Genomic DNA, 15,457 nt, shown 5'->3' on the forward strand with positions numbered 1-15,457 from the left:
GATAGCTTCTTTTCTGCTGAAGCAGTGTTGGATATCACAGTACACATGTACACGTAGTCTGGCAATTTAGTATATAACAATTGGCGACGAGGATAGTTGAAACTAAAAGCAAGAATGTCTCTCGAAAATCAGAACATTCAATTAGAGATTCTGAAGGCTCTGCAGAAGCTATCAGAAACATCATCGGGTACAAATAATACGGAACGATTCGTGGCAATGAACATGACCGAATTTATCTTCGATCCAGAGAACGGAGGAACTTTTCAAAAATAGTTTCGACGTTATGAAGATTTGTTCGAGTCGGATGCCAAAGATCTCGAAGATGTCGCTAAAGTCAGGCTTTTATTGAGGAAGTTGGATGCACAAGCACACAATCAGTACATCAATTACATCCTCCCGAAACTTCCGAAGGAGCAAACTTTCAAAGAAACTGTTCAAACATTAACGAATATTTTCGCGTCGCAGAGTTCACTTTTTAGCAGACGTTGCCGTTGTCTTCAGCTCGTCAAAACCGAAGCAGATGACATTTTTAGTTACGCGGCGAAAGTGAACCGATCTTGTGAAGATTCCGAATTCCGCAATATGAAGGCTGACCATTTCAAGTGTTTAGTGTTTATTTGTGGATTGAAACGTCAATTCTACGCAGACATACGAGCTAGAATACTCTCTCGCATTGATGCCGAAACGGCAGATGCGCCCATTGCACTGCAAAGTTTCGTTGACGATTTCCAAAAACTCGTCAATTTTAAAGCGGATACCTCCATAGTTGAGCAACAGCCAAACTCATTCACAACGGTAAACGCTCTACATGTGAAGTCAGAACATCACCATCACGAACAGTATCGACAGCGGTATAAAGAATCAAAAACATCAGAGCAACCTCGTAGACCATGCTGACGGTGCGGTCAAATGCATTTTGTTCGAGACTGCCAATACTCGACACACCAATGTAGAAAATTCAATCGTGTTGGTCACAAAGAAGACTACTGCGGATGTTTTTCAAAATTCAAACCTACCGGGGAGGAGAAAACAAACACGAAACCATTAACAAGTGATCAAGGAAAACTGAATGCCAGAGGTGTCTACATTGTCAATCACATCACTCAACGCTCCAGCAAAAGAAAATTTGTTCCTGCAACCATCAACGGCGTTACAATCAATCTGTAGCTCGACAGAGCAAGCGATATAACGGTAATTTCGCAACAAACATGGCAAAAGTTGGGCTCACCGAACATCCAGCCAGTGACGATACAGGATTGAATGCTGCATTGGAGTCAAACCTTTTATCCACTGCTAACACCAGAAGAAATTTTCTCGTAACTCAACGACAGCACCATCTTTAGCATCATAGACCTGTCCGATGCCTATCTTCAGCTCGAAGTCGACGACGATTCAAAGCATTTACTAACCATCAATATACATCGTGGATTATTCCGATTCAACCGTCTTGCACCAGGGGTAAAATCAGCACTAAAAGCATTCCAACGCGTCGTAGATGGAATGATAGCTGAAATTCCTGGGGTACGATCATTCATTGATGATTGTATTGTTTTCGGCAAGGGTATGAAATCACACAAGGATTCACTCAATACCTTGTTCGCACGCCTTAAAGAGTACGGATTTCACGTAAAAGCCGAAAAATGCCATTTTCGCAAGACTCAACTTGTGTACTTGGGACACGTTGTAGATAAACATGGTATTCGTCCAGATTCCGAAAAGATCAAGACAATTGCTACGATTCCACCACCAAGCAATGTGTCCGAGCTACGATCTTATCTTGGAGCAGTGAATTTTTACGGAAGATTCGTTCGTAACCTGAACGAATTACGTTACCCTATGGATCAGCAGCTTAAGAAGGAATCGAAATGGAAATAGACAACAGAGTGTCAGGAAGCTTTCATCAAGTTTAAGGAAGCACTTCAGTCAAACTTGCTCCTAACGCACTACGATCCGAAACTTCCGATCATCGTTGCTGCGGATACATCAAACACAGGAATTGGTGCAGTCATTTTTCATCAATTTTCTGATGGAAAAATGAAAGCAATTCAACACGCGTTAAGAACACTTACACCCGCTGAACACAACTATGGACAACCAGAAAAAGAAGCTTTCGCATTAGTTTACGCAGCATGTAAGTTTCACAAATACTTGCTTGGTCGTCATTTCACTTTGCTTACGGATCACTAGCCACTACTTTCAGTTTTCGGTTCAAAAAAAGGAATACCACTTCATACCGCTAACCGTTTGCAAAGGTGGGCACTTACCATGTTGAATTACGATTTCGAAATTCAATACGTGTCCACACAAGATTTCGGATGCGCAGATCTTTTATCACGATTGATTGACCGAAACAAGCAGCCGGAAGAAGAGTACGTAATTGCAACACTGGCCTTAGAATATGATCTTTCGAGCATTCGGTCCGATACAACACAGAAGATTCCGATTTCTTTCCAAGCACTTCGTAAAGCAACCGCTTCAAGCTCAACACTACAAGCAGTCTGCAAATTCATTCGTGAAGGTTGGCCGAATTGTTCCACTAATCTTCCAACTGCAATCCAACCTAACTACGTGCGGCGAATCATTATATGGCGAACTGGATATGGATCTAGAAACCCCCTCAACTCCATGATTAGGGTGTTTAATGAAGTTCGTCATTTGTTTGATTTTGGATCCTCAGTGCAATCCTTTAAAAACAGCCTTAGAAACGAATTATTAGGATGATCTTTCTACTTACAGGGTTTCCCACGATTTATTGGTCGGTTCCCATCAATTTTTGGTGGGTTCCCATATTTTTTTGGTGCGTTCCCACGATTTTTGGCCGTTTCCCAGAATTTTTTGGTCCGATTGTATTGATATCAAATCGGAAAATACCAATAAATTATAGGAACGAACCAAAAATCTATGAGATACGACCAAAAAATCGTGGGAACGCACCAAAAAATCATGGAAACTGACCAATAAATCGTGGGAAACCCTGTATCATAAACTAATATTAGGCATAAGAACATTCACACGGATCCATTATTATCCATTGAACGAGTAATAAACAATTAAACAATTATCAATAGTCCAAGGATGCGTGATGTTTGGTTTGGTGAGTTGTTGTACCAAATAAATTAAAAATAAAAAGATTCTACAACAATTTCATCAAGGACACCCGGGGATATTTCGAATGAACTCAATCGCTCGAAGCTTTGTTTACTGGCCTGGCATTTATTAAGAAATCGAGGATTTTGTTTAATGTTGTAGTCCGTGTGCAATTACAGCGAAAACACCGACAAAGACAACTTTGGAATCTTGGCCCATACCATCAAAACCATGGTCCAGAGAACACATTGACTATGCAGGTCCAGTAGACGGATTCTACTTCCTCGTAATCGTGGATCCGCACTCAAAATGGCCGGAAATATACGCTACCAGATCAATAACTGTGAGAATAACAAAAATAATTTTGAAACAAATTTTCGCAACTTTCGGAGTGCCAGAAGTTCTTGTACCTGGTGCACAATTTACTAGTTACGAGTTTAAGTAGTTTTGCATTAGTCAAGGCATCAAACACTTGCGCATTGCTCCATATCATCCGCAATCCAACGGGTTAGCTGAAACATTTGTGGATACACTGAAACGAAGTATTCAAAAAATTCGCATGGCAGGGGAATCTCTAGAAGATGCACTAACCACTTTCGTTCAAGTATATCGAACCACACCATCTGGAGATTTGGGTGGAAAAGCTCCTGCTGACATTATGTTCTCTTGACCATAACGAACTATTTCATTATTATATGAAGGAAGCCGAATATTTCAACAAAAAGCACGGGGCAGTGAAACGATGTTATCAACAGAGCGATGCTGTTCATGTCAAGGTATATTGTAGAAATTCCTGGCAGCAACCGTAATCGAAAAAATCGGCAACGTTAGTTATAACGTTTTCCTTAAAGAAAAACAGCAGTTAGTACGATCACACATCAACAGCTGAAATCTCGAATGGCAAACGGACAACACATTGCAAAATTTTCAACACCACTATCTGTACTGCTTGATGATTTTGGTTGAACATCTTCACAATTTGTTTCCTGTGACGAACTTGTAACAACATCAAGCGATACTGAACTATCATCTCAGACCCTCAGTTCAACTCCAGAACATTCTGAATTAGACAACATTAGTTCCGATAATGACAACGCAGAAGAATCCGAGGGAGAAGAACCAGTTGTTCAACAGCAAGAGCAGCAATCATCAATTTTGGAAAAAAGTCTAAGAGCTATCAAATTACCAGAACGGTTCAAATCTTACTGGATGCCGAATCCATAAGGTGGGAGATGTTGGATATCACAGTACACATGTACAACCATATAGAATAGTTATTGTTCGATCGTAACATACATGTACAACCGTATAGAATAGTCAGTTGGAATAAAGCTATTAATCTGAACACATCGTAGTCTGACAACTAAGTATATAACAACTTTCATGAAAAATAATAAAAAAACGTAGGCGTATGAGCAGGTTTTGTCTAACTGCTGCATGAGCCTGCCGAAAGCCGATACAGCTATCCTACTGCCTTGCGATACTTTAACTGTACAAAAATCCGTTTGCTGATTATGCATACCTTTTTCCTAGAAGCTGTAATTGAATCTTGAAATGGAGGATGTTTCTATAACATCTTCAATGGGCTCGATTCTATGTTGAATGTACAGTTGTTTTTTTTCAAGTTTTAAGTTTTGAAAGTTGTTCTTCTCTTAAATTCTGTGCAAAAGCTGGTGGTATATACTGCTCGAGCGAGCGTTCGATCCAGCACAACACAAGATACAAGTTGCAATATTGATGTTGCAGACCTAAATTGTAATGAAACAACAACGTTGTTATTCACATGACCATGAAGGCGTGAAGCCGCAACAACGAGGAATAACCAGCAACACTTCCAAATATCGGGCATTTTAACAGCAGCCCATGTCGGCAAAAGACTGTTGAGTTGCCTGGTAGGTAAGGAGGTTTGTAAGTAAATAAAGAAGTAGATGGTCGGTTTTATTACTTTTATTAACTAACTTTTATAGTGCTTTACCGCAAGCACCTGTATCTGCTTCCGGGAAAGTTACGCAAAGGTGTGTGTGTATAATGATTCGAACCGAAAGATAATAATGCATGTTTGCCTTATCCCTCAACTACCAGTTGTGATTTGCCACTCTCCATCCGGTTTGGGCAACGATGCTACCTACATACAATGATTTCTTTGCTTGCTGAATCCACATCTCGGACGATTCATTTTCAAATGAATTATAATATTTTTAACAAATATACAAAGCACGACATTCTATTACTGTACACATTAAGATTTACTGTTTGTCTTAATTGGCTGAGAACCCTCCATTTCTGTTTTCCCAGGATCAGATATATCTCTAGCATCGATGCTAACGTATAAGTTATTCAGCCTGCTTCCAGTTCCTGTTCACATTCAATTCTTCGTTCCTTGAGCAGTCCCTTGCTTAATCTCTTTATCCTTCCTCCATGATTTCGCTCACTGTGGTATACAGCGAAATCTAAAGTATACAGTATGACGACGATCGTTTTATTGCTCTATTCAGTTTGTAAGTCCCCTTTGACTTTGTCAAATTTCTCATCAGGAAATTGATTGAACAATTTCAACCAACCGCGCAGTGTTGCAATAGTCTTTTATTTGTTTTGCTTTGGGTTTCCTTTGCAATTTTCGTAAGACACTTCAAGATTCTTGTGATTTCTTTAGGTGCCAACACTGAATGCACCGTATTTTTTGTTTGTTTGCTTATATTTCCCATCCAAATAATTCTTACTCGTATGCATTTTTACACATCTTCGCTTTGCTTTGATTCGCTTGTGGTGGAAGAAATTATCTTAATTTAGCTTTATTTACGTCATAGTATGGAGATTTAAATTAGAAAGATAAATTTGATAGCGTTGTAACAATTTAAACTTTCCTTGAATGACTGTGCACCGCAACGCTTCACGAGTGCGGTACGATAAAAAGAAAAGAAAAGAAAAACTAAAAGAGAACTGTTTTCCTCAACTATTCACGAAGTAAAATCTGATGTACCGTAAAGCAAATGGATTTGGAATAACTAAAAACTTGTTAAACGATGCTATATAATGCCTGATAGTACCGTAATTTTGCTGTACATGTCACCTGCTAGAAATAACTTTGCGATGATTAGACGTAACGCTAAATTAACATGCATTGAAACAAGAACGATGAATGGCTGTCGACTGCTCAATCCGCTTGGTGGGTGGTACCAAGCAAGACCAAGCACAATGTGCGCGCACATCAGCAACGCACATCGTTACATCATGTTGATACCAGCGGGTGCTCCGGCACCACCGGGTAACGTTATACCGTCCAGTTTGATTGTGCTACCCGTGGGTTTGCCTGGCGGAAGATTGAGTGACGATTCTTGTTGCTCGCGAAGCTGTCGACGCCGTTTTTTGCTCCAAAGTTCATGACAATCTTGCCACGTTGGCAACTGCGGGGGAGGTAATCTGTGGGCGAGGAAGAAGGTAAAAAGGGTAACCATTTGTACGTTGCATGCTTATGGCAAGATTCCCGTGATGCTTACTGCTCAGGTATAACGTTTTTAAGCCAGTTCGATTTGAGCGCATCTTCGGCGGTAATGCGCCGATCTGGATCCAGCACCAGCATGCTGTCGAGCAGATCGAGCGATGGCATAGGCATGAAGACGAAATCTTCGCGTAGTTTGCGGCGGTACTGTTTCTTTGATTTGAGCGTATGGAACAAGGGTAGCTTGATGACGTTCGGCCACACTGCGGGCGTGGGAGTCCCGCACAATCGAGATATCATTTCTAGCTGGGCAGGTTCTTGGTTTGCCTGAAACAGGGGCTTCTTGAGGAAAAGCTCTCCAAGAATGCAACCACAACTCCACACATCAATCGCTGGTCCGTAGCGCTCTTCACCCAGCAACAGCTCCGGTGGACGATACCACAACGTAATTACTTTGTTCGTGTAAGGACGCTCCCGATTGTCTGCGTTGTACAATCGGGCAAGCCCAAAGTCGGCAAGTTTTACTTCACCCCTATGGAATGAATGAAACGAACATATGTTTATGTTAGTAGGAAACACTTAATTGACATTCAAGCGGTTTAAGGATATGACAAATTATGCACATACAATTGAAAATCCCACTGATCGGGAACTAACCATAAAGATCATTAAGGTCCACATCTTTTACATTGCTTTTTTGCTTTTTTATACTTATTTGTGTTTAACCAAATACTAACCTGTTGTTCATAAGAATGTTGGAACATTTGATGTCGCGGTGGAGGAAATTTTTCTTATGGCAGTAGTTTAAACCATCCAACAACTGGCGCATTATGCTTGCGTTGTTCTGTTCGTTGAAATCCACCATGCCAGACTCCAGCAACCCCATCAGATCGTGATCCATGTATTCAAACACCAGATAGAACGACCCCTTATCCTTTCGGAACTCCAACGCGTCCTGTTTGTCAGTGACAATCTCTCGCAAGTTCACGATGTTTTGGTGATTCAGTTGGCGAAGTATCTTGATTTCACGCACGGCCGTAATCGGGAAGCCTTCCTTCTCATGTTCCAGGCGCACTTTCTTCAGTGCAACCAGTTCGTTCGTCTGTTGGTCCTTCGCTTTGTAAACCTATACGCAAATGAAAAATCGAAACACACAATGACAGACCCGCCGCGCAGGATCATCGAACGGTTATCGATGAAAAAAGTAGCTTACCTGACCGTACGTTCCTTCGCCAATTTGTTCAAGCATATCGAACACTTCCACACAACGTTCACCCCAGTCCTTTCCGCCCGAGGCGGACATAGGCGCAGTCATGTTGCGAGAATGGCGCCTGTTTAAAATCCTTGGTCTTGCTACAGGTGCTTTTCCGGCTCCTCCCGTAGATTGCTGGGCAGAGGACGCAACCGAGCTGGTAGCGGCCACTCCCTTGTACCGATTATTCAGGCTAGTATTATTGTTGTTGTTGTTGGCGACACCAGTCTGACCTGATGGTGTAAGGTTTTGCATTGTGTCACGATTGCTAGGCAATAGGGGCGACCCGATGTCTTCCTCGCCACTTAAATCCTCCGATCCCGGCACCATTGGAGGCATGGGTAGGTTCAGCAGACCCTTCTTAATACCACTCCCTGGCACAGCAGTGGAAGTAGTAGCGTGGGCACCGGCAACTGTCGTAGGAACTGCTGCCAAGATAGAGACATTCGATGCGTTTGGTTTATAACCGTCAGATCGCTGTTTGCTTGCGCTCGTCGAGCTGTTAGCAACTGGTAGCGGAACGGCACCGGTGGTCGTCAGTGTAGGAATGGGCATTACTTTCATAGCACTCACTGCAGCAACGGGGCTAATTGGTCTGGCCGGGCTAGGTGTTTGTGCCAGATCCGCTTCCAGCTCGGCAACGTTCACCCCTGGCGGCATTGGCAGATTGGTAAGACTTTTTGGCTTCGATGATGCAATGCCACTATTTGTGTTAGTACTACTTATTTCCGACGTATGCGCAGCTGCAGCTACTGGTTCAGCATTGGTTTCCACCGTTGTCAAATTGCTCTTGCCAGTACCAGAGAATGTTGCAGGGCATTGATGATGATGCACTGCATTGTTCGTTATCACAGGAATTCGTGAGTCTGGAACCATGTTACTGTTACTGTTGCTGCCATTGCTATTGCTATTAGCGTCAATGTCACAACAGTTTCCATCCGTTTGATCGCTGTGGGATGCACGCTCTGTCGATTCGGGCATTGGAATATCCGTTACATTTGCCATGGAATCTTGCGCCTTTTCTCTAACGCCATTGGCACTAGAAGCGTCTAGTGAAGAGGCAGAGTGTAATGTGCCATTGCTATTATCCCCAACCAGATCACCCTTTTGACGGTTCTCGTTGTCCTGCGTTGCGGTACTGCTATCGGCACTAGTTGCCCCGACCCCAGAAGCATCGTTTTTCTTTTTGTTTTCCAAAATTTCTTGCAGCGTTTTGTTACGCTTATGCTTGTCTTTGATAAGTTCTGCAAAAAAGCTGGTATCAGTGATTTTCTTCTGCAGGTCCATTTTTTTAGCTGAAGGCATCTGCGGTGAGCGAGATCTGCTGCTAGAGTAGCGCTTGCTGGTGGACGACGTTAGTGGCGATCTTCGGGGACTACGCGAACGATGCCTCGAACGCGATGAAACATAACTGCTACTGCCTCCGGCGCTCCGTTCCGGAGATGGGCTGTAGTATCCTCCCCTGCGCGATGATCTAGACCTGCTCGTTATGGTAAGCGAAGGTGACCGTCGAGAACGTCGATTGCTATTGGGACTTGGAGTTCTGCTAAACGGAAGACAGTGTTTGGAAAAAAACGTACCAATATGAGAGTGTGTATGCGAATTCCTGCCATAGTGTGAGCATATTGCACCTACCTTCCATAACGCTTGCTGGCTTCACTGCCGCGACGATCATCCCAGTCTCTCTCTCGTTTACTGTGACTCCGGCTATCCGTTTTCCGATAATAGTCCTTCTCTGGCGGTGATCTGTCTCGCCGACGTTTCGTGGGTGGTGGAGTGTGTGGTTTGTGACGTTCGTCTACAAAAACTGAAATATGTTAATATCGATTCACACACACTCACACACAGCGGCGCCATACATGTTCTGTTTAATGTTATAGTTTTATTCTGTCTAAACATGCATGACATTTATGGGCCTTTTGATTGACCAATTGTAGGACTCATAATCAGTTATCTGTATGATAGTTTCGGTTCATTCACAATGAACCGAATAGAAGCAGTACTGAAGTCCATATTAGTCCATATGTGAGATATTCCAAACATAAGTCATTGCTGTAAACGAAGTAAGTTCATTTACTAAATCATTAAAAAGGGCATTATTATTCCAATATTAAAGTACAGTGCAATATTTGAAATATTTGATGTAATAATATCACACATCATGTATAATTCGTATTGGCTTTTCGTGTTGGCTTGACATTCGACGGGATTATGCCGATCTATCTACAAGATTTATAGACTTATTATGCACTGCCCATCTCGGTACAGATGGCAAACAGATGGCAATTCGATAAAAATGACAAAAATGTTCTTGATCTAGCAGATGGTATGGCAGATGTGGTGAAAAAGCGTTCCCTTTCGGCAATTCCGGATAGCCCAATAGCCCATAACTATACATCCCAAACCGTCCAATCTTATTGAGTTGAGTTTGAATAAAGTTTGGATGAAAACAACAGCTGACGTGTTTATCGACTGAAGTATTGGCTGTCCTTACAGAAATCTCTTGGAAAATATATTTCTCATTCAATTTAGACCAATATTGTACGCTAGCGGTAAACAAAAACTTACTTGGAGAAGGCGTTCGCCTGGAGCTGTACCTCCGATCGTTTGATTGACTGCGACGCCGACTGTTTGCTCGATGGCTGCTGCTTCTTCTGTGACGCAACACAGGCGGCGGACTATCAAGATCAATGGGGCTGCCGTGGTTTTGTGGCAGCGTACGATCATGGTAAGATGACGAAGTCTTTTTATGCATGGCGACAGGCGGTGTGTGAGGTGAAGATGTAATATACAGTTTGCGGCCAGTGGTGCTTCCGCCAGCATTTGCTGAACGGTCTCGATCCCGTGGATCACGTTCCCGTTCGCGATCGTGGTCACAATCACGCTCAATTGGACTACGGCTTCGCGTAACGATCGCACGGCTATCATAAGGACTGTTTAACGAATGCCTCGTAGAATGATGTTCCAGCAGTGGTGGAGTTCCTAAAATAGTAAAACATTACATCAATGGATTAGTTAGTACATTGCAATGCTGCGTTATCGTGTAGCTTCGTTTCACTACCTGGTGACACTGGCGTAAGGCTGGTGTCGTTGTGAACAGGAGTGTAAGATTTACTACCTTCACCACTACCAGCTCTATATGCTGGAGATTGTTTTAATGGCGGCGTCATTGACTCCAGCAGGGAACCTTCACTCTCCGAGATCGTCTCAATGCTCGATATTGACTTGGTGCGATATTTTTTCTTGCGCTTTTTTAGTTTTTTGCTCCGCTTATGCTTCTTATCTTTTCTGCTTTTCTTGATGCGCTTCCTGCTGGATACCGGCTGCCCTTCATTGTCATTGTTCAAATCGTCCTCCTCCTCCTCCTCGTCTTCTTCATTATCATCGTCCAACTCTTCCGTTTCACTGCCTCCATTTCCATCTGCCACCTCCGTTCTTCTGCCCTCGGCGCCTTGCTCGTCGTCTTTATTTTTAGCTAGCACATCGTGCTCATCTACTAACGTGCTCTGAACTTCGTCCTCATCATTGGTCTGCTTGGATCGCCGTTTCTGCCTGCGATACTTCATCGACGAAGTATCGGAGGACACCGAGTTAATCCTTTTCGAACGACTGGATGAGCTGCTGATGGAAGATGCCGCAACGGCACCCTTGCTTTCCAGCGCAGTCCCCGTTCGAATCGTTTCCCCAGTTTCGGGGAAAGAAGGCGTGCCGCTACGTACAGCCGTTTCGGCCGCATGTGCCTGTGGCGTTCGACTCCAGCGCTTGGAACTTGACCGGTGAGAACGGGTTTTGCTGTGTGCGTCGGTAACGGACTTTTGCCGACGGTGGTGTCGATGGCCATGCCGGGATTTACTGCTGCTTTTTTTCGTCCGACCCATCTCGTCCGTTTCATTGCCACTAATGAATGAATCACCCCCGTTGCCCGCTACCGCACCTCTGCCTTCGGCCGTATCCGTGGCGTCTGTTTCGATCTCGCCAGCCTCAGGGGCAGAAAAATCGTCCGAACTGACGTCCGAATACTCTACGCCGGATTTTGAGCCGGATAATGCGGTTCGCTCGGCAAGATCCCCCTCCATTCCTCCACTGCTATCGTCATACGCTTCCTTGTGTGTTCGGGAGTAGCGTTTCGATTCCTCGCCGAACGAACCGGAAGACAAATCTTCCACGTCCGACGTGGTAGCGTGTCTTTTCCTTTTAGATTTCTTGCTACTCTTGCGGGATCGTTTCTTGGAGTGTTTCCTGCGCTCGGTGGCCCCGCTGCCTCCACCACTATTGCCGTGCTCTCGTTCACGTTCCATCGATATGTATCAACTATAAACTTGCAAAGCGGACTCGCCGAATGCTACAAATATTCAGTTCGCCGGTGCACCGATAGTGCCGCGCAAGAAGAAACGTTCAAATATTGTGTTACAATAACAAGAATAGTCCACCAAAATGCTGTTCTTATGAAGCTTCTTCGGGTCTTGTGAACTGTATCAATTCCGGCTGCAATCTGGACCGTTGTGAGCTAGCGTTGCCAAAATAATTGTTCGATTCGTTCATATGCATAAGGTATCATGGATGATTACTACTACTCCGGTGTGTACGATGGTCCAAACTAGAGAGGTAGCAGGGAGGCAACAGTATTCGCGAGATAGTGATGGTGGTGGCTTTGGGTAGAATCAGTCGACTTTCCTAAAACGGAACAAAAAAGAAACACACACGCTTTAATACATGTTTGCAATCCGCATTTGGACGTGGAAGAATATTTGATCTACAATAAAGCATTTTGTCATAAAATTCCGGACAATGCATAACATTATCGGTGCACTTTATATCTTTCGGCACATAATCGCGTGACGCATTTCGTTTTCTTTACCTCATTCACGTTTGTGATTGGAACCGCGGGCCACGATTGCCAGTGAAAGGGAAACTTTCTCAGGTTCACAGGTTCATGCAGCGCAGTTTGTTTATGATTACTGCGATCTGCTAAAGCAATTCCCCCAACGCGCAACGATACGACACAGAACGTATAATGTGCTTCTTGCAGCAGATTCCCTACATTGCCCGTGAAGTGCAATTGAAAAAAAAAACTTAGACTTGAAATTTCCGGCAGTGGAAAGGACCACAACGACGATTACACTGTTGACGGCCACACTCTTCTCGGACACCCCAAAAGGTGTGCAAGCAAATGCGTGTACCTTCCAGCTACCGGGTATATGGGGATGCGGTTACTCGTCGTAGCACAAATGACAGAGCCACGGCACGGCACTATTCACATGGTGTCCATTCCCGATAATATGATTCTCACTTGTCCATAGTCTGTCCGTTCCAGATGGGGAAAGTTTTCCCGGTGTCGGGGATGAATGTCGAAACACCCCGCAAGTATCGACAACACTGCTTCGATGCTACACGTCTCACTCTTTCCGCATAGTTCGCGTTGTACACTTTGCCGCAACCGCACTGCACCGTCCTCCTCGGTATTCACGGTCTTCGATGTTTGCTGCGTAACTTTTATTGCACTGTGTTCACTTTTTCCGTTTCTACCGATTCACACTCGAAAGGATCGCAATGTTTTTGCCGGAATGCCAAACGACGAGATTTTTACTTCCTTGCCTCGGAGCAGAAGGTGGAGGAGTCTCCGGATTTTACAATGACGGCAATGTAGGCTGCGTACGTACGGGGGCCCTCTTTGCATCTGTATGAGTGTGCGTGATAATGAAGGTACGAATGAAGAAAAAAGTTCTTCGGAGTACTTGTGGTACGCTTATTAGCTAATATTCATCAAATTGATATCGCTTTTTAGCGTTCTGCCAGTTGGCATACCGTAATCCAACGTTTGTGGTAACGTTGGGCGAAAAGCAAAGGTGAGATGAAAATTTCGAAAAGTTTTCATCAGTCCAAGAACTCAAGAGCTACGGAGAAAAAACGAGGGCATTCCGTCCGTGTTCGCTTTGAGCAAGGTCTAGATTGAAACAGGTCGGTACATCACTTCCAATTTGACAGCAGCGAAAGGGGGAAAAGTAGAACATAGAGGTTGAAGTTAGTGCGTGATAGCGTCGGTAGAAATTAAATAATGAAACAAAATAATATGCTCTCTCTCTCTCTCTCTCTCTCTCTCTCTCTCTCTCTCTAACGCACACGCGCACATACACTTCATTCACTCGTTGTTTAGCAATGTGTGTGTTACACGTAAGAATATCAATAAAGTGTAGTTTTCTACAAAATTATTAGTTTCAATTTGTTGCCCATAATCGTCATCATAGGCGGTCCCCGTACAGGTCGTACAGGCGGTCCCCGAGATATACGGTTAATGGGGACTAAAACCCAATCTCAAACTTCCTCGTAAGTAATATAATAAATTTATACATTTTGAAATTGTTTTTAAACATTCGAACAAAAGGGAAATTATTTGACATTTTACAATTGATGTGTCTCAAAGAATTGTCAAATTTAGAAAACCGTGTATCATCGAATCCGCGTAGGACGAAATACCTATAAGACATACCGTGTATCTCGGGGACGGCTTGTACAAAACAACCTACAGTTAGGATACGTATACGGGATGATTAATTGTTGTAATGAATTGACAAAAAAGATTATTGGATAATTAAATATAAGTGCCAGTTTGTTGACAGTCAACATTTCCAATATATTCCATATGTCAAACCTTCTCAAAGTGCTCTATGTAATTTCTTCTTCTTTTTCTATGTGATTTGAGTGTCAGGCTCGAAACGTCACGTGAATTGATTTAAATTTAAATGGGACGTTGATTGTGCTTTTTTTGGGAAAGTTGGTAAGCTGTATAGACTAGAGATGGCTTCTCCGGTTTCCACCCACGCCGGTATCGTTCGGAATCGTCCAGAATCGGCAGGAATTGTTCGGAATCGTTCGAAATCGTTGGAATCGTCGGAATTATTCGGAATAATCTGGAATCGTCCGAAATCGTAGTCAACCGATAGTTGTGAATCTGCGTACGATTTTAACAAAATGTTCGTTATACCTTCGATTCCTGAATGGACCTACCTACAATACCTAATATGAAGACACCAATAAGTCACAGTTAGATTAATCAATCACATCGTCTCAAGTGAACTGCGCCTTAGTTTGTGCTGGCTTAGAATATGCATCGGTTTTTCTTATCCATATTCAGAGCAACAAAACTACAGAAAAATACAAAGAAAAAAGTTGCGATTTCATTTCAGAAACTACTATTTGAACACCGTCTACAAACGGAGCAGCAACGTTCCAAAAATGTTCGGAAGCGCATACTTGCCAGAGGTACGCACAACGCAATAACGGAAAAAACGAAAAATATATTAAATCTGTCTTCACACATTCACTAACATTCGTCGACTACGATTCTGGACGATTCCGAAGTGAGTGATTGAACCAACCCTTCGGAACTGGTTACGACATTTAATGGAATCGTCCGGACCCGGTTCCACTTTTCTTTGTGAATTTTGCCCAACTCTAGTATAAATGTAACACCATCGCAAAAAAATATTCAATCTTTACTAGAGAACATTAATCCAAGTAGCTGCGATATGAATGCATGTTTGTTGTATGTTGTTAGATCATGTATATATGCCATGTAATGATGATTAAATGTACAATGCACAAACAAAGCATTGAGTTTATAGGACCAAAACATTCTCTAGGCACTTGTTTTGTTAGAGCAATAAACGTGAACAATTCGG

The 15,457-nt window shown here is 43.1% G+C and overlaps 1 protein-coding gene across 5 annotated transcripts; it reads right to left on the reverse strand.

The window, feature by feature from the left end:
• Positions 1 to 5,652: 5,652 nt before the first annotated feature.
• Positions 5,653 to 13,739, reverse strand: LOC121592410 (cyclin-dependent kinase 12). Of its 5 annotated transcripts, none has more exons than XM_041913830.1 (8): positions 12,637 to 13,739; positions 10,897 to 12,452; positions 10,347 to 10,760; positions 9,414 to 9,585; positions 7,740 to 9,324; positions 7,264 to 7,652; positions 6,585 to 7,058; positions 5,653 to 6,507 (listed from the first exon to the last, which is right to left on the reverse strand). In XM_041913830.1, exons 2-8 carry the CDS (start codon positions 12,074 to 12,076, stop codon positions 6,312 to 6,314), a joined length of 4,410 nt encoding a protein of 1,469 aa, XP_041769764.1. In that variant the 5' UTR covers positions 12,077 to 12,452; positions 12,637 to 13,739; the 3' UTR covers positions 5,653 to 6,311. The 5 variants fall into 5 exon arrangements, with proteins under 5 accessions (XP_041769764.1, XP_041769763.1, XP_041769762.1 ...); XM_041913829.1 differs by having other exon boundaries at positions 7,740 to 9,321; positions 9,414 to 9,576; positions 10,840 to 12,452; positions 12,637 to 13,738; XM_041913828.1 differs by having other exon boundaries at positions 9,414 to 9,576; positions 10,840 to 12,452; positions 12,637 to 13,738.
• Positions 13,740 to 15,457: the final 1,718 nt, after the last annotated feature.

This window comes from Anopheles merus, chromosome 2L (genome assembly GCF_017562075.2).
Source record: "Anopheles merus strain MAF chromosome 2L, AmerM5.1, whole genome shotgun sequence".
Taxonomy (NCBI): domain Eukaryota; kingdom Metazoa; phylum Arthropoda; class Insecta; order Diptera; family Culicidae; genus Anopheles; species Anopheles merus.